This window comes from Galleria mellonella, unplaced genomic scaffold, assembly GCF_026898425.1.
Source record: "Galleria mellonella isolate WM207_F2 unplaced genomic scaffold, CSIRO_AGI_GalMel_v1 utg158, whole genome shotgun sequence".
Taxonomy (NCBI): Eukaryota; Metazoa; Arthropoda; class Insecta; order Lepidoptera; family Pyralidae; genus Galleria; species Galleria mellonella.
In genome coordinates this window covers 1,801,906-1,823,552 of record NW_026442003.1, presented here as the reverse complement: position 1 = coordinate 1,823,552, position 21,647 = coordinate 1,801,906, and the positions used below count along the sequence as shown (strand labels likewise).

The window sequence follows — 21,647 nt, the reverse complement described above, 5'->3', positions numbered from 1 at the left end:
ACTATCGGTATACACTCGTGGAGCACCAGTGGCGGATGATTGGTGAGTCCATCCTTACGAATTCAACGATAAATTAATCACGATGGTTTCCAGGGGAAACTGCGTGAAGGTCGACCTAACAGAGTATATTGTATTGCAAAATCTTTATTGTACATAATTCATATTGAATACATTAAAAGAATTTATTATATAATGGCGGACTTATCCCATAATTTATAGCAATGGGGATTAACCTCCCCATTACTGACCCTGACCGTTCTGTTGCGTCGTTCCTGGGGGATGTGCTAATATACCGGCGCATCCCCCGAGTGGTAGGGTGAGCACGCCATCCACCCTATCTTGAGAGAGGAGACCTGCTCTTACCATCAGGGGGCGGGTCGCTGCCGTCGGAGATGTGGTGAGTGCGAAAGCGAACCCATGTCTCCGACATGTGTATGTACTTCGAGGGTATATCGTCTGGTTTTTGGTGGGTACACCCCCACCTTACGGGGGAATTCCCACAGTACCCATTAACCTTCCAAAAGGTGTATGGGTTTGCATAAAGCATTTTCCAGACGTTAAAAAAAAGTGTTGCGTCGTAGAATTTTTATCCGCTACACGCTCCGCTACCCGCGCCACTTCCGCTCATGACTTGGCACACGCCCAAACATTCTAGCAGCCATTGTTCACAGGCCGGCACGCTGCTAAACGGTCGGCCATTATCTAATGATAATTGTCATGTAAATGTTTCACGGACGATTCACTTATAATGAAACAAATTGATATTTAAAATGGCGGCGTTAATTTTTACATCCTTTCATCAGAAACTGGCTAGTTCCAAAGGGAATAGTTTGTACCGGAGATTAGTGGACCCGTTGCCAGTAATACCTTATCAGATCAGGGTATATGGCAATACATTTTTTCAGGTCGACTTACAGAGGGAGACTTTGTACAAAAGTCGAATGATTGGTTAGAATGGCAAACAAGCTGACGGCCCACCTGCTGGAAAATGGTAACCGTCGCCTATAGACACGAGCAGTACCATGGACATAACAGAGTATACTGTTTCGCCCATGATACCCCCCATGCGTTGCCATTCCTGTGGACTCAGGTGTTATTCCTTTGTACCGTGTAAATTCACTGCCATAACGCACCCTTCAAACCAAAACACAGCCATGCAAACACAACTGCTTCACGGTAGAAACACGAATAGGACAGAGGTACCCAAGCAATCGACTGTATGTGTATCTTCCGTCCTCTTTTTACTAATTATATTTATTATAAAAAGAAAGGAGACAACCATATGATTTACAGTTTTTATTTTATCATTCCATCTATGTAATTCCTTGTTCTTGGCGTCGAACGAAAGTGAGCGGTATTTATAGACAATCCTGGTTACATTTTTTACTCGATCATAGACTATGAGAAACTGAAACACTGGCCATTAGGAATAAATTATGATTAATTGAATTGAATAAAAAAAAAAAGAGATTTAAACGTAATAAACAACTATACAAGTACCCGTAACCGGCGAGCGTGTACGACAAGATTGATGAATGTGGAAGAAGCGAAAGAGGTCTGTTTGAATCGAAGCATTTGGCGTTCCATTGTTTCTGCCTACCCTAATGGGAGACAGGCGTGACAGATATGTATGTATGTATGTAAACAACTATAGTTAATTACGTAGTTAGTAATATTGACAATTGTCATCTGAGTAAATAAAGAGTTTGCGAACAAGGTCGCTTATAGCACTAGCTAGCACTAGCCGCGCCGACTTTGTGCGTATGTAATTTTTTCTTTTTTGATGGGTGAAAATGGTATGGTAACCCCGCCTGCGATAACGGGATACGCTGGCGGAGCGCCAGTGAAGGGTGATAGGTGAGAATGAAAACAGGCCAAATAGCCCATCATGATGAATTCATCGGGAATTAACCATGATAGTTTCCAGGGGGAACCGCGAGGAGGTCGACCTGGTTGGGTATATTGCTAGCAATGGGATTCTCAGTCTCCATTACTAACAATCCCTTTCCCACCAGCAGTGGACAGTTAACGGAAATAATAAAAAAATGTACTAACAACCTAACAATAATCTGTTCGGAGGGAAGGGATTGTTAGTAATGGGGAGGTTAGTCTCCATTGCTATCAATATACCCTATCAGGTCGACTTCCACGCGGTTCCCCCTGGAAACTATTTTCTTTTTATTTATTCTTTATTGTACACAAAAAATTACAAACATATATATATATATATATATATATATATATATATATATATATATATATATATATATATATATATATATATATATATAAAATAAAGATGTACAACAGTAAGAGTTCTCTTCCAGCAAACCCTGAGTGGAAAGAAGCATTAATTATTACTTTTTATTTGACTAATTTATCGTTGTATTCGTCACGATGGACTAGCTGACCTGCTTTTTCATCCTCACCTATCATCCCTCACTGGTACCCCGCCAGTGTATACCGATAGCGCAGGCGAGGATACCATACCGTTTTCACCCATTAAAAAAATCAAAAATTTGTTACTTGCAATCCGTCGCTAGATGGCGTCGTGTACTGTGACCAGTGGAATTTTGTGTGATGACTCCGATCATTATGAACCGAGCGGTGGCAATCATTTCACAATCACTGATCCTACGTAATGACTTTCAATTAGTAATACACTAAGTATAATCCACTTCCTGCCAATTATAACTAAAATGATATGGGAGTTATACTATTAATGACTAAATTACAAAATTTATACATACATACATACACATCTGTCATACCTGTCTCCCATTAGGATAGGCAGAGATAAAGGAACGCCAAACGCTTCGATTCAAACAAACCTCTTTTGCTTCTTCCACATTCATCAATCTTTTCATACACGCTCGCCGGTTACGGGTACTTTTAATTTGGCCCTTCTTCAGCACGTCGCCTATTTTTTTTATACAACTTAGAATGGTAAACAAGCTGACGGTCCACCTGATGGAAAGTGGTCACCGTCGCCTATAGACACGAGCAGTACCGTGGATATAACAGAGTATACTGTTTCGCCCATGATACCCCCCATGCGTTGCCACTCCTGAGGACTCAGGTGTTATTCCTCTGTACCCTGTAAATTCACTACCATATCCCACCCTTCAAACCGAAACACAGCCATGCAAACACAACTGCTTCACGGTAGAAACACGAATGGGTAGGTACGACATACGTCCGTAGAGTGGCCCCTAGCGACACCTCCATTCATTCTTGCTTGACAAATCTCTCGTAATCCTTCTTTCATCCATCCTCTCCAAATGACCAAAGCCACACAACATTCCCTTTTCGATTTTTGTCACTACATCGTCTTTCAGTCCACATTTCTCTCTAATCACACTGTTTCATACTCTATCTTTTAAAGTAATACCACACATACTTCTCAGAGCTCCCATCTGTACAGTATTTATCTTACTTTCATGCTTCTTCTGCCATACCCAGGATTCGCTTCTGTACACGTGTGTTGGTGTCAGTACAGCCTGAATTATGGCAAGGCGAGCTTTGCTCGATACTAGGTAATAACAAGGAATTATATAGAAGGAATGATATAATAAAAACTAAATCATACGATTGCCTCCTTTCTTCTTATGCAAATATAATTAGTAAAAAGAGGACGAAAGATACACCGTCAGTTGTAATTTTTCTCAATTCATAGCGGGCTAGTGTATAGACAATGTTTGATATGTCAATTATTTGTCAATGACAAATATTACATTACTAGATTATATATTCGACACAGTTTATATAGAAAGTATGCGAGCGGGTTGTATCTGAATTTGGTAGGGTTATACGGCCGTGTAACATTTTCTATACACTAGCCTGCTATGAATTGACAATTTTATCACTCCTTCTATGTAATTCCTTGTTCTTAGGCTCGATACATTTTTATTTATTTATTTATTTATTTATTTATTCATTAGTACAAATATGTGTACATGGCGGACTTAATGCTAAAAGCATTCTCTCCCAGTCAACCATAGGGAAGTGTCAGAATACTCGAATGCGGTACTACTAATTATTGATATACATACGTACTAAAATTACAAATATAAACGAATAAATATATATAAATAACAAATATACTTACACATATATGACATATACTATATTATACACGGAATTGAGAATAATATAAAGTACTTACTGCTCGGATAAAAATAAAAAGTGTGCGTTAACGCTTTTTTTGAAAGACGGTTTAGTCGGTAGTCTCTTAATGGCATCAGGAAGCGCGTTCCAGAGTCGTGAAGAATGTAGGAGAAAAGAGTTTGAAGCGTAACCATTTTTACTTGACATTTTCGATTTTTGTCTTTCAGTCCACACTTTTTTTTTTACAACACAGGGAGCAAACTAGCATGCGGCTCACTTGATGGTAAGTGACTACCGCCGCGCAACACCACCAACCTACAACACTAACGTCATTGCAGGTGTGCTGCCGGCCTTTTAAAAGGGAATATGCTCTTTTCTTGAAGGTTATGATGTCGTATCGGTTCGGAAATACCGCTGCTGGAAGTTGATTACAAAGAGTGGTTGTGCGTGGGAGAGAGTGCCTTGAAAAACGCACGGTGGAGGACCGCCACTCGTCCAGATGGTTGGGATGAAATATCTTTACTTACACTATTTTATCTTCTAATGTAAATAACATTTATAACAATGTTTCAAATTAGATATGTACCTATCTTCTTTCTATCTCTCTTTTCATTTAACAGTTTCCTCTTGTCGGTGCAACTAATTCATGCATCTTCCTCCAGCCAGCTCTATCCCAGGCCATATCCTTGACCTCCCTATACGACATGACATCCAGTGTTTCCTTTATCTGTCCCATGTACTTATATTTATTTTTATTTAGAGAGAGAAAGATATATGTACATATCAAACGAACGTCCGGCAAATATTGATAACGGCCAATAAAGTTCAAATCGTTACAACACTAGCTCCTGCCCGCGACTTCGTCCGCATGACCAGGATTGGGGTAAATACATACATACGAGGTCTGTCCGGAAAGTTCGTATAAAAGTGTTCTGGAATGCGAGAAAGAGGAGTGGGGAGGCCAGGTAAGCGCAGGACCCCTTCCTTATGTCCCTAACAATGCTTCAGTTCTGGTCTGACCGCCGTGCGGTGCGAACTGGCTTGTCACGCCATCTGTGAAGTTACCTCTTAACGAAACCCCGTCGGCATGGAGACCGCTTCCGTTGAAGAGCAGCGCGTCGTAATCAAGTTTCTCTCGAAACTCGGCAAGAATGGCCGTGAAATTTTTGCCGATCTCAGAACAGTTTATGGGGATGATGCTGTGAAGGAACCAACCGTCCACAAGTGGCTAAAAAGATTCAGAGAGGGCCGAGAAAGAGTTCGATGTTCGGGGGATTGTCCATCAAGAATTCGTCCCTCCAGGCCAGACAGTTGATGGAAAATTCTACGTCGATGTGCTCAGACGCCTCAAAGCTCGTGTGGCACGAGTTCGTCCAGAATTGGCGCGAGAGGGGCGTTGGATTCTTCACCACGACAATGCCCCTGCCCACACCTCTCTTGTTGTCCGTGAGTTTTTGAGTAAAAATTCCATTACGGTGACCGAACACCCCCCCTATTCGCCGGATTTGGCCCCGTGTGACTTCTTCTTGTTCCCAAAAACCAAATTGGTACTTCGGGGGCGGCATTTGGGGGACATAAATGAGATAAAAAAAGCTACGACGGGGCAGCTGAGAAACCTACAACCAGAGGACTTTCAAGGAGCCTTCTCACAGTGGAAACGGCGTTGGCACAAGTGCATTATGTCACAGGGGGAGTACTTTGAAGGGGATAAAATTGATTTACCTGAATAATTGTAAAATAAAATTTTTAAAAAACTTTTATACGTACTTTCCGGACAAACCTCGTACATACATACATACATACATAAACCTATGTCCTTTTCCATCCCATATCATAACATAGGCTTCCCCATAAAGAGAGATTTTGTCAATAGTTGCCACGCTTGGCAACCGCAGTTAAGCGTTTAATTTAAGCTTAAAATTAAACACAGTAGAGGAAAGGGATTGTTAGTAATTGGACTAGAGAGTCTCTAATAGAGACCCCATTGTTAGCAATATATCATACAGTGCCCCCTGGAAACCATCATGGTCTATTCTGGTGAAAAACGTCATGATGGGACAACTGACCTGCTTCCATTCTCGCCTACCATCCCTTACTGGTGTCCCGCCAGCGTATACCGATAGCGCAGGCGGGGTTACCATTCTATTATCACTCATTAAATAAACCATAATGGACTAAAAACATAAAACTATAGATGTAGTATTCATTTAAGCATCAAACAGTAAGGAAACTACCAAAGTAGACGGTCGTATTGCCTCATTTGGAAAGAACATGCGATACAGCGATTAGGCAGTGAATATCGTTTTAAGTACTTGTTGAACCAAGGGCGTTTTGTATAAAGGCTGTTTAGCTTATCGATTGCTCACTTTTATTTATTTACTAGCGGCCCGTCCCGGCGTCGCACGGGTGGACATTTTTACATTTTAAAAAGTGGCCATCAAGGCTGCACACGCGGCGGAAGCTTAAAAATTGAGTAACTTCTCCCGTTTTCCCAACATTTCCCTTCACTGCTCTGCTCCTATTGATCGTAGCGTGATGAAAAGTATACTATAACCTGCCCGGGTGTATGAGGAATAATTGTACCAAGTTTCATTAAAATCCGTCGAGTAGTTTTTGTTTTTATGACGAACATACGGACAGACAAAAATGTTACTGATTGCATCTTTGTCATCAGTATCGATCACTAATCACCCGCTGATAGTTATTTTGGAAATATATTTCATGTACAGAATTGACCTCTCTACATGTATCTGTTTATTTATGTATGTGTATATGACTATGCTGTCACAGATATTATTTTTTACAAATCTATTTCTTTTAACGCGCCACCTACCTATTTATGCTTTAATTCCTTCTACCCACAGGTTGTCTGGAAGAGATTGCTTAGCAATAAGACCGCCTTTTGTACTACACTATACGTATTGAAAATTGTTCAACAAATCCTGTTATGTTGGTGCAATAAAGTGTTAAATAAATAAATAAACAATATTAAGTTGTAAATTTTCTTAGTTTATGTACTTTACATATACATATATATTTTTAAGGTTAAATATATTATAATATCTATTTAGGTATCTGTCCATTTCTTTATATTATTCATTATTCAACTTTTCTGATCCTTATCTTAAACTCCGTCGTCCAAAACTCCTTTACTAAAATGCTGTTTCCCAAGCTTTGTTTTTGGCGGATGCACTTTGTGCCGTGCCATAAGAAAGAAAAAAAAAGTACTTATTTTCTTTTAAAAAACAACATCGTTATTTTTTTTTCAATTACTAAAGTATTAGGTACACTTAAGTTAAATTCCATTGGATGTTATTGCTGATCTGTGTAACCTTAACATACCAGACTTTAAATGGCCTCCACGGATCATAGACAAGACGATTTATAAAAAAAGTTTATATTTTGCCGCGCATCGTTGGTTCGAAATTCAAATATCGAACGATCGATCAGAGTAGATTTAAGCTACTTTAAATATGTATCAGAGTGGAACTACACCTTGCTTAATATACATACCAATCTTAAAATGGCCTCCACGGGTTATAGACAAGGCGATTTACAAAAACTTTTTATAGACAAGACGATTTATTAAAAAAAGAAAGTTTATATTTTGCCGCGTTTCGTTAGTTCCAAATTTAAATATTGAACTTTTTTTTTATACAACTTAGAATGGCAAACAAGCTGACAGTCCACCTGATGGAAAGTGATAACCGTCGCGTACAGACATGAGCAGTACCATGGACATAACAGAGTATACTGTTTCGCCCATAATACACTCCATGCGTTGCCATTCCTGACGACTCAGGTGTTACTACTCTGTACCCAGTAAATTCACGCCATATCCCACCCTTCGAACCGTAACACAGCCATGCAAACACAACTGCTTCACGGTTGAAACACGAATGGGACAGAGGTGGCCAAGCAATCGACTTTTGTACAAAGTCTCCCTCTGGTTCAACGATCTGAGTAGAATTACACGGTACTAGCTGATAATGTTGCTTTCCATGGATGATATTTTTTAATCTGTTCTCTAATTACGTATGTTTATGCATTACAAATAGAAAATAAAATTTTTCCTCGTTAAAAGGTTGACTGTTTGGTAATTCCAAAGCACAGTTTTAGAGATTAACGTGTTCAATTAAACAAACTTTTCCGTTATATATTTTTTTAATGGGTGATAATGGAATGGTAACGCCGCCCGCGCTATCGGTATACACCGGCGGGGTACCAGTGAAGGATGATAGGTGAGGATGAAAACAGGTCAGTTAGCCTTACCACACACCACCTGGAGGTGGGAACCACATGGAGGTCGACTTGATAGAGCATATTGCTAGCAATGGGGCTGTCAAACTCTATTGCTAACAATCCCTTTCCCCCCTTTCCGCTATATTAGTAAGTAGGTATATGTTCTTTTTTTGTGTGAAAACGGACTTCTAATGAATGATAATTGAATGGTAGCCCCGCCTGCGCTAACGGTATACGCTGGCGGGGCACCAGTGAAATATGTTAAAAGAGGATTCAAGCAGATCACTCAGGCTCATCGCGACAAATTACACAAGAGTTAACCACGATAATTTCCAGGGGGAACCGCGTGGAGGTCGACCTGATATTACTAGCAATGGGATAACTAATCTTCATTACTAACAATCCCATCTCTCCCTGCACTAAATTAGTTTGAAAACAATAAGAGAAAAAAACTAAAGTAAAAGATTTCACAGAATGTAGAAGACAGAAAAAATGGTGTTGAACTGGGCTTATCATTGGGCTGTCATTTGCTTGGGTACCTCTGTCCCATTCGTGTTTCAACCGTGAAGCAGTTGTGTTTGCATAGCTGTGTTTCAGTTTGAAGAGTGAGATATGGCGTGAATTTACTGGGTACATAGGAATAACACCTGAGTCCTCATGAATAGCAACGCAAGGGGGGTATCATGGGCGAAACAGTATGTCTGTGTACGGTTATGTCCATGGTACTGCTCATGTCTATAGGCGACGGTTACCACTTTCCATCAGGTGGGCCGTCAGCTTGTTTGCCATTCTAAGTTGTATAAAAAAAAAAAGAGTAAAAATATTTCTTTCTTTCTATGTTTCAATAATTCTATTACAATACACACAGATACATCAGGGAGACATAACCTAGTCTAGACAGTCCATAACTATAATATAACCATAATTATCATGTATCATTCCACACACCTACCCATTAATATAATTAACCAACCAAAACCCATGGGAAGGTTACCTATAAACAATTTCATTGCTTCACATACATAGTACATTAACATTCACACATTTTAATTAACCCCATTAGATATATATAAACTACTTTTTTTTAATGACGCAATGGTAACCTGTCCTATTAGGATGTCTATCTCTCTCACACACTCACATTACAATGTTTAAAAGGTAGTTTGTACAAAAGTTGTTTACTTGGGCACCTCTGTCCCATTCGTGTTTTTTTTTTGTTGGATGAAAATGAATTGGTAACTCCGCTTGAGCTAACGGGATACGCTGGCAGAGCACCAGTGAAGGGTGATAGATGAGAATGAAAACAGGCCAGTTAGCCCATCATGATGAATTCATCAGGAATTAACCATGATAGTTTCCAGGGGGAATCGCGAGGAGGTCGACATGGTTGCGTATGTTGCTAGCAATGGGATTTTTAGTCTTCATTACTAACAATCCCTTTCCCCCCTGTCCTATTCGTGTTTCAACTGTGAAGCAGTTGGTTGCATGGCTGTATTTCGGTTTGAAGGGTGGGATATGGCAGTGAATTTTAAGGGTACAGAGGCACAACACCTGAGTCCACAGGAATGGCAACGCATGGGGGGTATCATGGGCGAAACAGTATACTCTGTTATGTCCATGGTACTGCTCACGTCTATAGGCGACAGTTACCACTTTCTATCAGGTGGGCCGTCAGCTTGTTTGCCATTCTAAGTTGCATAAAAAATAAAAAAAAAATAAAAGAAGTACACATGTGTCAACTTGTTTATTACTTGTCTATGAATCCATATGACAGTAAAAAAAACAGTAACAGAATGGTAGCCCGATCTGTGCTATCAGTATACACTGGTTGGGCAACAGTAATAGGTGAGGATGAAAGCAGGTCAATTAGCTCATGGTGGCTATTTCCACAAGAATTAACTATGATGGTTTCCAGGGAATCACATGGAGGTTGACTTGATAGGGTATATTGCTAGCAATGAGGCTGGTAGATTGTATTCTATTATTAACAATCCCGTACCCTCCCTCTATGTAAAAATTTAAAAGTCAATTTGATATCACAGTAAAATATTAAAAGAACCAATAGAATCAAAATTTTTAAGTTTTAATTCAAAATTATTATAAATTTAATTTATAACTACCTTTAAAATCTCAGAATCAATTATTTAAATTCAGCTTAAATATATATAACAAAGTGATTTAATTATTTTTTTATAACCATTTGCAGCTCCTAGAAGCTGAGGAATAAATATGAAATAGTCTATATTATTTTTATTTTTTCTACATGTCAATATTTTCACAAAAATAAATGTTAATTCGTAACAAAATAACTGTAAAAAAGTAATAAAAAAAATTGTAAAAAAGTAATAAAAAAAAATTGTAAAAAAGTAATAAAAAAAACTGTAAAAAAGTAATAAAGATAACTAACTTTAGCGGTATAAAAATTATCACATCATAAAACTATAAAACGCCCTATAAAACGCAAAACTTAAATTTCAAAATTATTTTATGCAACAACTAGAAAATTATACGTTTATGTAAGCTTGTAGTTATGTTAACCTACATTTTGTTTTGTAATATCTATTTGTAATGTTTATCAATAAATGTGTTTACTTACCGGAAAATCCGTTTAATATCACTTTCCCTTGCCTTCGAAGAACAATTTTAAAAATTAAAAAACTTCAATTGCGAAAAAAAAAACACTGTCCTAATCAGTATCACCTTGGGGAATACCACAGACGAAAAATCATATCTATGAAAAAAATTGCAAGAGCACAGGAAAATGTTCACATTAATTTATTTTTATTAATTTATTTCAACACGATGGCACAAAAATATTGATTGATTTTATTAATGCACGTTTTCTCTACTTAAGATAGACAGGTAATTGAATTTGATCACTATTTCTGTTTCTGGGGCCGTACCGTAACATTAATTTACAATTTGTTTCTATTTAGGCCGTAAAATCAGTCGCATGTTGTTAAAATAGATGTAATAAACAGTTATATGAATAAAGTATGCACACAGTCCCGCAAACTGCGAAATGTAGAAATCAAATCAACCTACTTTTAGATAGTAGAAAACTGACAGTTCTTTTATAACATAGCCATATTTTAAAATATAATACCTACTATATTTGTGAAACGGCAGAAATGAAATTGTACAGTTGTGTTGTTACAAATGCAAAGAAAGAATGAATAATTACACATTCTTTATATACACAATTTTTTATAAAACTTCGTGTGAGAAGACTTAGAAAATATATAATTAACTGATAATTAACTATTGTTAACCAACCTATGTTTAACCCCAACTTATGTTTAAAAATATTACACGCTTAAATTCAATATTAGAGAAACGAAATGAAAAACCTTAAAAAATTAATTAGATTCCTATAAGGTCGCTGCCAAATGGTTGGATAAAGCTTGTCGCATAAATATGTTGAATAACTACATAGAAATGTCGACATAAAATCTGAAAAATATGTTATATTTTAAAATTTATATATTTCACCTTATTTTGTACCTAGTTCGTGTATTTTGGTTCCAATGAGAACAATGTTCTATGAATTTTAGGATGTGTTGTAGATGGCAGGTTTATATTTATTGAACTATAAAAACATGTCTTACATATATTAATAACTTAGTTGTTTACATGTATTAATAACTTAGTTAATTGTAATTACGATTAATTAGGAACTGGATTTTATTTCTTACTATATTTTCATAAATTTTGCATATTGCTATAATCTAGCTGTCATTGACTGTCAAATTGATTTTGACAGTACATACGCTGTCTAGATTGTCAATGTACCTATCTAACCTACATAGTTACGATAGCTCATATGATTTATTTGTAAAATTTTCAATTCAATTTTTTATTTTAATAAATTAATATATATATATATATATAAATAATAAGAAATTTTGTACCATTTTCATAATTTTATACATACATTTTTATTCTGTCTTTGAATAAATTCGTTAGTTAGGTAAGTATTATTAAATATATTTTTTTATATTTCCAAAATAGTTATCCACTGTCTAATATTATTCAAAATATTTATACTTTGTTCTACTTTCTTTATTAAAGTGCTTTTATTATTTGTACACGCGATTATCTTGAAACTTTATCTTCAAATTGTTTTATTTCAAGAACTCGCATCTCAAACTGAATCTAAATTGCTAACATTTGGGGGGAAGGGATTGTTAGCAATGGAGTTTGACAGCCCCATTGCTATCAATATGCCCTATCAGGTTAACATCCAATTTCACAAATTAGTGAAACACAACTATGTAAGCTCAGCTGTTTGCAGGAACACATTGTTTTGTACATTTTATTAAATGAATGAATGGTTTCATAAAATGTATTATATTTTAAGGTAATAACTACCAATTTAACTTACGTGTAATTTAAGGTCTAGAAAACTCAAATAGTTTCGGGATCATTTGCTCACACTTGTGTCATAGCTGCTTAAGATTAAGGGTTTCGAACAGTCCTGAAACTAGTCAAGCTTATTTGACCAAATTTCACATACGTTAAACTGGTAGTTATTACGTTTAAAATATAACTTTTTATCCTAAAATATAAGAAGTTTTATATTTTTTTTTTAGGTCATAAATACTAAATGGAGGACACAGAGTTAGACTCCTCTGAGTTGGGAACCTATGACTATTGGAAGAAGACGTATGCAATTGAGGTAAACAACTATGAAGAAAATGGGGACCCGGGAGACGTGTGGTTTGGCGAGGACAGTGCTCAGAGGGTTATAGACTGGATCTGTAGTTGTGGAGTTAGTCTGGACACCCCTCTTATTGATTTAGGTGAGAAAATAAATGTTTCCTTATGGTTTTTACGTGTTTTAAACATTTATTATTGAATTTACCAGTGGGAGACTTTGTACAAAAGTCAATTGCTTGGGTACCTCTGTCCCATTCGTGTTTCAACCGTGAAGCAGTTGTGTGTGAATTTACTGGGTACAGAGGAATAACACCTGAGTCCTCAGGAATGGCAACGCATGGGGGGTATCATGGGTGAAACAGTATACTCTGTTGTGGTGCCCCCTTCCTTTAGCGTTTGAGAAAAACTGTTATAACTACTAATACATTTTTTGTGACCATTTGTTAATATATAATCCTTTAATAAATTTAAACTTTTCATTATCTAATAACTGATAACCTTCATTTGTGACATAAAACGGAAACATAATATTTAACTAGGAAAGACTACGACTTTACACGGCGTGCTTTCTTTTCTGAGAAAGAATCTATTAGCTCCTCAAAGTCCGTCGCATAGACAGTTTGTTTTCAATCGCTAGGATCGGGAGGTCACTCTAGGAGGTGCGCGCACGTATCCGTGCCCTCCTGTGATGGTAGGGTGGGAGGGACATTCCCCGCCCTAACTAAGAGAGGAGGCCTGCCCTACACCACCTACAGGGCGGGCCGTCGCGTTGGATACTCGGTAGTCGTACAAACGGGAACCCGGGATCCAACATAAGCGCCTCGAGGTACGTCGTGTGGTTTTTAGTGGGTACGAATCCCACACACCCCAGCTGTCCTCCCTCTGGCAGATGGGACGGTCTTTCCGAACATTTTCCACACGGAAAAAGAAAGGATCGCGAGGCCAGGTAGACGATCCTGACTCATTATTCGATATTTGGAATTCTTGTCTCAAGGATTTTGGCGCCCCCATGAAACTGCCCTGCAAGTACCCTGGTTTGCCCCTCCTTTAGATACGGGGATGAACGCCTGCAATACCAGGGGTATTACGCGTGCGTTGCCGACCCTGAAGAAACCTCTTTACCCCTTTTTAAAGAACCCCATGCTGTAGTCTCTTGGGAGAACCTCGGCAGGCAGCTCATTCAATATCCTCAGTGTAAATACATCAATGTGTATGTTTTCCTTTGGTGTAATTTCAAAATTTCCTTTTCAGGTTGTGGAAACGGTTATTCTTTGATGGAATTGGCCAGACAAGGGTTCACCAACTTACTGGGAGTAGATTACTGTGAGGAGGCCATAGTGTTAGCTGAGAAAGTGACTAAAGAGGAATTTTCCATAATTAAATATAAGGTAATCATTCAGTAATGCTTTCGGGGCCACTAGTACCCATTATATTATTTTTATTTGATATACATGAATTTGAATATATACCTATATTGTTTATGTTAAGAGATGACTAAGTGACTGTAATATTTGTTTTATGCTTGATTTAATTTATATTTTATGTACTGTATGAAATTATTGTATCTACTATAATATTCAAATACATATTTTTGTTTATGAATAAATAAAATAAAAAAAAAATACCAATCCCCTTCCACTCCCCCCCATTTGAAGGCATCTATCAACTTATTGTTGCAGTGATCATAACTTTCATATTCTTTTTCTTTAACTGGGTGGTAGATTACGTTCAAAAATGCTTACAATCTTCTATACTTATAATAAATCTGTAGAGAGGTCAATTCTGTACATTAAATATATTTCCAAAATAACTATCAGGCGGTGATTAGTGATCGATACTAATGCCAAAAATGCAATCAGTAAAATTTTTGTTTGTCTGTCTGTATGTTCGTTATAGATACAAAAACTACTCGACGGATTCTAACGATACTTGGTACAATTATTCCTCATACACCCGGGCAGGTATACTTTTCATCACGCTACGATCAATAGGCGCAGAGCATTGAAGGGAAATGTTAAAAATGTCCACCCGTGCGACGCCGGGACGGGCCGCTAGTTAATAAATATTTACGTAATATTTTTTTATACAACTTAAAATGGCAAACAAGCTGACGGCCCACCTGATGGAAAGTTGTAACTGTCGCCTGTAGACATGAACAGTACCGTGGACATAACAGAGTATACTGTTTCGCCCATGATACCCCCCATGCGTTGCCATTCCTGAGGACTCAGGTGTTATTCCTCTGTACCCTGTAAATCCACGCCATATCCCACCGTTCAAACCGAAACACAGCCATGCAAACACAACTGCTTTACGGTTGAAACACGAATGAGACAGAGGTACCCAAGCAATCGACTTTTATACAAAGTCTCCCTCTGGTAAACCTCCACGCGATTCCCCCTGGAAACCATCGTGTTTAATTCTAGTAGGAGGGGCTAACTGACCTACTTTCATCCTCATCTGTCATCTCTCACTGGTGCCTTGCCAGTGTACACCGATAGTGCAAACGGAGTTACCATACCATTGTCACCTATTTAAAAAAAAAACTGTATAATATAAAAATACATGTGATCCCACATGGTAACTATTTAAGTATGGACTTCTAAAATTATTGATTACAGGTTTTTGATATAATAAATGATGATGTGTCAGATTTGGGGACCAACTTTGGTATAGTACATGATAAGGGAACTTACGATGCAATCAGTTTGAATCCAGATAACCCAAAGGAAAATAGACGGAAATATCTAGAACAAGTGACTAAGATTCTCTGTGATAATGGTGAGTTGATTATTTTAGCACTTAATTGTCTCTGTCTGGGCTTGTCGTGAAAATAGACAGTGTTTTTTTTTCGTACGATTCTGTATGAATTTGTATGCATGTAAAATGGCGCGAAAATAATCGATTACATAACCTATTTAAACTTTTGCATTCTTAGTAATTTACTATATATATATATATATATATATATATATATATATATATATATATATATATATATATATATATATATATATATAAATCTAATTAAGCATAAATATAGTAAAAACTCAACTTCCAAATTATGTTAATATTTTTATTTTATCCAATGTTGATTATATACTTTTTTTTCCAGGGCTATTCATTATAACATCGTGTAATTGGACAGATCAAGAATTAATTAAGCAGTTTTCGGAGAAGATGAAGTTAAAGTGTGTAATACCAACACCGCAGTTCAAATTTGGCGGGAAAGTGGGCAGTGTTGTCTCGTCTGTTGTGTTTATAAAAAAATAATGTGCATATAATTGGTTTTATTATTAGTTCCTTAGATATTATATTTAGATGGAATATTACGGTATGATTATGAGTACTTATCACATTCTTCATATGAGCTCTTAATTGTCCACTGCTGAACATAAGCCTTACCCAGATGGAGTTTTGCCAGTAATTTCTTCGCTTAGCAATCGCGTCTGCAGATAAGGTTTTAGTGATGTTTTAAGGGGGACACTGCCGCCACTCCTTCACTCTTCCGTCGCCTCTTACGACACTTATGGGAAAGGAAGGAGTGACTCATTATTTTTATTTTTATACAACTTAGAATGGCAAACAAGCTGACGGCCCACCTGATAGAAAGTGGTAACCGTCGCCTATAGACATGAGCAGTACCATGCACATAACAGAGTATACAGTTTCGCTTATGATACCCCCCATGCGTTGCCATTCCTGAGGACTCAGGTGTTATTCCTCTGTACCCAGTAAATTGACGCCATATCCCACCCTTCAAACCGAAACACAGCCATGCAAACACTACTGCTTCACGGTTGAAACACGAATGGGACAGAGGTACCCAAGCAATCGACTTTTGTACAAAGTCTCCCTCTAGGTAACTCATTCTATGCCGGGACCTACACGGCGACTTATGACATTTTTTTGCTTTAATTAATTAATACATTAGCTTAAAAAAAACAGTACCAAAACTTTAATAAAAAAAAAAAATTAGAAAAAGTAAAGTGTATACAGTTTAGCAAAAATTTTGCATATTTTACTATAGGTATATTAGCAATGTATTTGTCAATAAGAATACTTTGAGTTTACATATTTTTAAAAGTAGGTATTAATGTTTATTCAAAATATGCCGATTTGTCTTTCCAAAGCCTAATCAATTAAAAATAAACGTGCTAGAAATGACAGAGGATTATATTATCTGTGACAGATCCATCAACTTTCAAAATGTTTGACAGCTGTCTAAATTATACTCTGTACGTTATAGGATGATGTAGATGATAGCTGATATTTTTTTAGGATTATAAACGTAATTTTTTTGCGACATTTTTAAAGCGAAAAACAATTTATAACAATAAAAAATATATATAATTAAACAATCAAAATATTTAGTTAAATCTAAAAATTGCGTATGTCAGTATTTTTTTTTTGTTTTAGTAGTTTATCACACGCATCATGCTTTACTCGTATACTATTAATGATTTGACTTTTGACTTCATCGTAATTTCTTATCAAAAGTTTCAATTTTATCAAAACGCTTTTATCAATATTGATAAATGCAGTTAACAATTTATTTTCCAGCCGTGTAATATGTATTTGTTATTAGAAATTTAGATTAAGCATAGTACCTATCTACGTCTTATAGTGATATTTTATATTAGTTTTAATTTTTTAAGTTTCGAACCAAGAACACTGGCTAGAATCCTTAAATATTGTTTAATTACCTTAAAAATGACGGCGCCAACACCCGTTAAGTCATCGTGTATATTCTGCAACATCGTGAACAAATTGGAGAATACCGAAATATTATATGAAGATAATGAAATATGCGTATTCCGAGATATAAAGCCAGCTAGTCGTTTTCATATACTTACCGTTCCAAAACGGCATATTCAAGATGCTAAATCGCTTACTTCGGCCGATAAAGAGTTAGGTAAGCAGTTTACACTTAAAAGAATATGAATGAATGGTTTTGCAGTTCATGTAAATATCTAGTATGTATGTAAGTTTTTAATACTACAATAATATGAATGACCAAATGGATTTGCATGAATGAAATATCTTTATAATTCTTAAATCATCCAGAGAGACACTGGTTATATATTTTTTTAAATAGTTGGTTTAAGTCTATGATTTTTCTTAGGGCTGGTATTTTTTTTTTCACTTTATGCAGAAAAATATAACTTTTATTAGTGGTAGTGCTGAAGATATGGAGGTTTCAAGATACTGAATTACAGTACTTATTATCTAACAAAGATTACATAGGGAAAAGGTTTTTTATAATCCATAATACTATACTAATAATATATTTATATTATTAGTATAGTATGTCATGTCATGTCTATAGGCGACGGTTACCACTTTCCATCAGGTGGGCTGTCAGCTTGTTTGACATTCTAAGGTGCATAAAAAAAATTATTCTGTCTGGGTGTATTCTACTACAAAAATGTCTGTATTTCCAAAAAAATACCAATAAGTATGTCTTATCAGTTGTCTATTATTCATAGTACAAACTCTGCTTAGTTTGGGTTTTTTTTATACAACTTAGAATGGTAAAATTAGAAACACGAATGGGACAGAGGTACCCAAGCAATCGACTTTTGTACAAAGTCTCCCTCTGGTTTAGAGGGTGCTTTATTTATTTATTTAAACTTTAATGCACATTAGAATTCTATGTACATTTGACGGACTTAACACCGGACGGTGTTCTCTACCAGTCGACCATTGGGCAAACCGAGAAATAAGTAGGCGGTGCATTGTTGTATAGAGGACAGAATAAAGCAATACTTGATATATTCATTAATATAAACATATAATTAGACTAATATAAACATACACCTAATGTATTAAATAAATGAATACATAAAATATTACTATATATATATATAAAACTTTATAATGTGCTAGTATTTACATGTTTCCAGTGTCCAACATGCTGTCCGTAGCCAAAGAAATGCTGAGCAAAAACAATCTGTCAGTTGAAGATGCGAGGTTTGGGTACCATTGGCCCCCATTCACAAGTATCAAGCATTTGCATTTACACACCATAGCGCCAGAGTCTGAAATGGGATTTATAGGGAAATTGATATTTCGGAAGGATTCATATTGGTTTGTTTCTGTATGTATCTATTTTGTTTTTTTTTATGCAACTCAGAATGGTAAACAAGCTGACGGTCCACCTGATGGAAAGTGGTAACCGTCGCCTACAGACATGAGCAGTACCATGGACATAACAGAATACACTGTCAAACCGTTGGGTTTTTTTAATGGGTGAAAATGATAATGTAACCCCGCCTGCGCTAACGGGATACGCTGGCGGAGCACCAGTGAAGGGTGATAGATGAGAATGAAAACAGGCCACCATGATAGTTTCCAGGGAGAACCGCGAGGAGGTCGATCTGGTTGGGTATATTGTTAGCAATATGTCAGTTAGACCCGACTACGTACGCGACTGGCGGAGATTTATTTGAGATCTTAACAGAACTTGAACTCGACGCGCAGTTTGATGACAAAACTGTTTTTACCTACCTCCGGATTTGATCGGAAATACGGATAGGGAAGGAGGGTAGAAGGATATTGCGACATTGCGTTCGGAAACGTTAAATTTGTATCAACTAATCGGCCTGATACCACACGTCCAGTCGTGGACACGACGTGGTGCAATCCACATCGAAAAGTCGGCAATAAAAATCACGTATTATTACCTGTAATTTTTTATTGCATTATGTCCCGATAGCATATTTGAAATATAGAACGTATCTATTTTTTTAGGATTTATTTTTTTCTTCTTTTTTTAATGGCAACACACGAGCTCCTCATTTGAGGATATTTTTGCTAGCATCTAATTAGATACTGGTAAAAATATTAGGCATTGGAAAAAGTAATTATTTTATTATTATTGAAAAATTTTTACTTGTTCACAAATGCACCAGGAATTAACTACAATGGTTTCCAGGAATTCGTGGAGATCGATCTGACAGTGTATATTGCTGGCAGTGGAGCTAGCTTACCGTTACAAACCCCTTCACCCACACTTAATTTTTTCTGTATTTTTATTTTACTTTACAATAATAGGAGAACTTAAAACTAGTTGGTAGGAATACATTCGGTACAATAGGTAATCGATGAACATTAACAAGTTTTTACTTATGGCAAGAAATTTAGTAGGCATTTTTGGGAAGATTTTATAAAACGCAATTTAAAAAAATAACATAATTATATTTCTGTTTTTCTCTTTCCAGCCGGAATATGTGGAATCAAGACTATGATGAACAAGATACTGTATAAATATATTTGCTTAGATAAATATATCTTTGGAATTCTCTATGGAGAGTCAAGTATTAGAAAATGGTCCAAAAACGGTCAACCTACACTAACGTATAAGCTGACAGATATTGTTTTTAAAATAAAACATTACGCGCCATTTCCCAGTGTTGCAAGTAATTCAATTAAAAATTCCCCAGATCAGTTGACTTTTTACATATTGTATACGAATTAATTAACATGTTTTAATCAAAATGGGATACAATTTCAGTGATCGTGGTAATGAATATAATATTTATTTATTTATTTAAACTTTAATGCACAGTAAAATTCTATCTACATATGGCGGACTTAATATTCAAATTTACACAATTTTGTACAACAATTAGTCCATTGCCTTAAGGTTGTCTTGAAAATATTAGCTAACGATAATAACGACAGCAATAAAACCGCCTTACTGTACTTATACAATTGTATCGTTGTGTTTGTAAATTGTCTTGCTTATTTCCTATATTGTATAATGCAAATAAAGTATACTCATTCATTCATTCATTTATTCTCAGAAATGTAGATGGGAGAATTTTGTATTGTTTTTATTTTTCAATTTAACATTATATTTTATTGTATGGTATTTATATGGTATTTACTTGTGTTGACCAACTATGTAAAGGTTTACTATAAATATTATTTCTTTATAAATAAATTATTTTTCTTTGTAGAATTTTATATGTGTATGATTGGAGTTTAGAAATAAACGTTTATTATTATGGTTTAAATATTTTTTTTAATTACACCATAATTTATTATATTATATTCTGGGTTCGTCCATCGGTTGTAGTAATTATACAAAGTTCGTATTTTTTTTATGCGACTTACAATGTCAAACCAGCTGACGGCCCACCTAATAGAAAGCGGTAACGTCGCCTATAGACATGAGCAGTACCATGGACATAACAGAGTATACTGTTTCTCCCATGATACTCCTCATGCGTTGCCATTTCTGAGGACTCAGGTGTTATTCCTCTGTACCCTGTAAATTCACTTTCATGTCCCACCCTTCAAACCCAAACACAGCCATGCAAACACAACTGCTTTACGGTTGAAACACGAATGGGACAGAGGTACCCAAACAAACTGCTTTTAAAATATACCAGAGAAATTAAAATTTTTAGCGTTTTTTTAATGGAATGTTCTACCAGCGTTCAACCAGTAAATCTTTTTATCAAAGGAACGTGGGTCGAAAAAAGACATTTCTCTTGCCTTTAAAGTTAGTACTTGAGGCTCAACATTGTTGGAGTTTTTAAATGTTATTCACTAAAATGTCTGTATATTTTATACTAAGAGTGGCCAACCGGTCGATTATTAATCCAGTCCATCGTGGCAAGGCAAAAAAA

The 21,647-nt window shown here is 36.2% G+C and overlaps 3 protein-coding genes across 8 annotated transcripts in view; 2 read left to right on the top strand and 1 right to left on the bottom strand.

The window, feature by feature from the left end:
* Positions 1 to 11,391, bottom strand: part of LOC113513512 (alpha-1,6-mannosyl-glycoprotein 2-beta-N-acetylglucosaminyltransferase) — a 55,916-nt gene extending 44,525 nt beyond the window's left edge. For 2 of the 4 annotated variants that reach the window (XM_052892439.1, XM_052892441.1), the window contains exon 1: positions 10,946 to 11,391. The gene's annotated coding sequence lies outside the window, so the exon portion shown is untranslated. The remainder of the gene's footprint in view (positions 1 to 10,945) is intronic. The other 2 variants (XM_052892440.1, XM_052892442.1) reach the window with 1 other exon arrangement.
* Positions 11,392 to 12,143: 752 nt separating this feature from the next.
* On the top strand, positions 12,144 to 16,308 carry LOC113513742 (EEF1A lysine methyltransferase 2). 3 transcript variants are annotated; one of them, XM_031911885.2, is made up of 5 exons: positions 12,144 to 12,319; positions 12,942 to 13,151; positions 14,260 to 14,396; positions 15,630 to 15,789; positions 16,124 to 16,308. In XM_031911885.2, exons 2-5 carry the CDS (start codon positions 12,956 to 12,958, stop codon positions 16,279 to 16,281), a joined length of 651 nt encoding a protein of 216 aa, XP_031767745.2. In that variant the 5' UTR covers positions 12,144 to 12,319; positions 12,942 to 12,955; the 3' UTR covers positions 16,282 to 16,308. The 3 variants fall into 3 exon arrangements, with proteins under 3 accessions (XP_031767745.2, XP_052748408.1, XP_052748409.1); XM_052892448.1 differs by lacking the exon at positions 12,144 to 12,319 and adding an exon at positions 12,488 to 12,623; XM_052892449.1 differs by lacking the exon at positions 12,144 to 12,319 and adding an exon at positions 12,562 to 12,584.
* A 1,176-nt stretch (positions 16,309 to 17,484) lies between these two features.
* LOC113513812 (adenosine 5'-monophosphoramidase HINT3-like) lies at positions 17,485 to 21,029 on the top strand. Its single transcript, XM_026897794.3, has 3 exons — positions 17,485 to 17,923; positions 18,915 to 19,108; positions 20,232 to 21,029. Exons 1-3 carry the CDS (start codon positions 17,722 to 17,724, stop codon positions 20,256 to 20,258), a joined length of 423 nt encoding a protein of 140 aa, XP_026753595.1. The 5' UTR covers positions 17,485 to 17,721; the 3' UTR covers positions 20,259 to 21,029.
* The last annotated feature ends 618 nt before the right edge of the window (positions 21,030 to 21,647 follow it).

What these genes read in the sequence shown, in the direction of transcription:
- LOC113513742 (XM_031911885.2), top strand. Translation starts at nt 12,956, where the DNA reads ATGGAGGACACAGAGTTAGACTCCTCTGAGTTGGGAACCTATGACTAT. An exon ending in TTTCCATAATTAAATATAAG is followed by an intron (nt 14,397 to 15,629) that starts GTAATCATTCAG and finishes TATTGATTACAG; the next exon opens with GTTTTTGATATAATAAATGA. An exon ending in TAAGATTCTCTGTGATAATG is followed by an intron (nt 15,790 to 16,123) that starts GTGAGTTGATTA and finishes TTTTTTTTCCAG; the next exon opens with GGCTATTCATTATAACATCG.
- LOC113513812 (XM_026897794.3), top strand. Translation starts at nt 17,722, where the DNA reads ATGACGGCGCCAACACCCGTTAAGTCATCGTGTATATTCTGCAACATC. An exon ending in TTCGGCCGATAAAGAGTTAG is followed by an intron (nt 17,924 to 18,914) that starts GTAAGCAGTTTA and finishes ACATGTTTCCAG; the next exon opens with TGTCCAACATGCTGTCCGTA. An exon ending in ATTCATATTGGTTTGTTTCT is followed by an intron (nt 19,109 to 20,231) that starts GTATGTATCTAT and finishes TTCTCTTTCCAG; the next exon opens with CCGGAATATGTGGAATCAAG.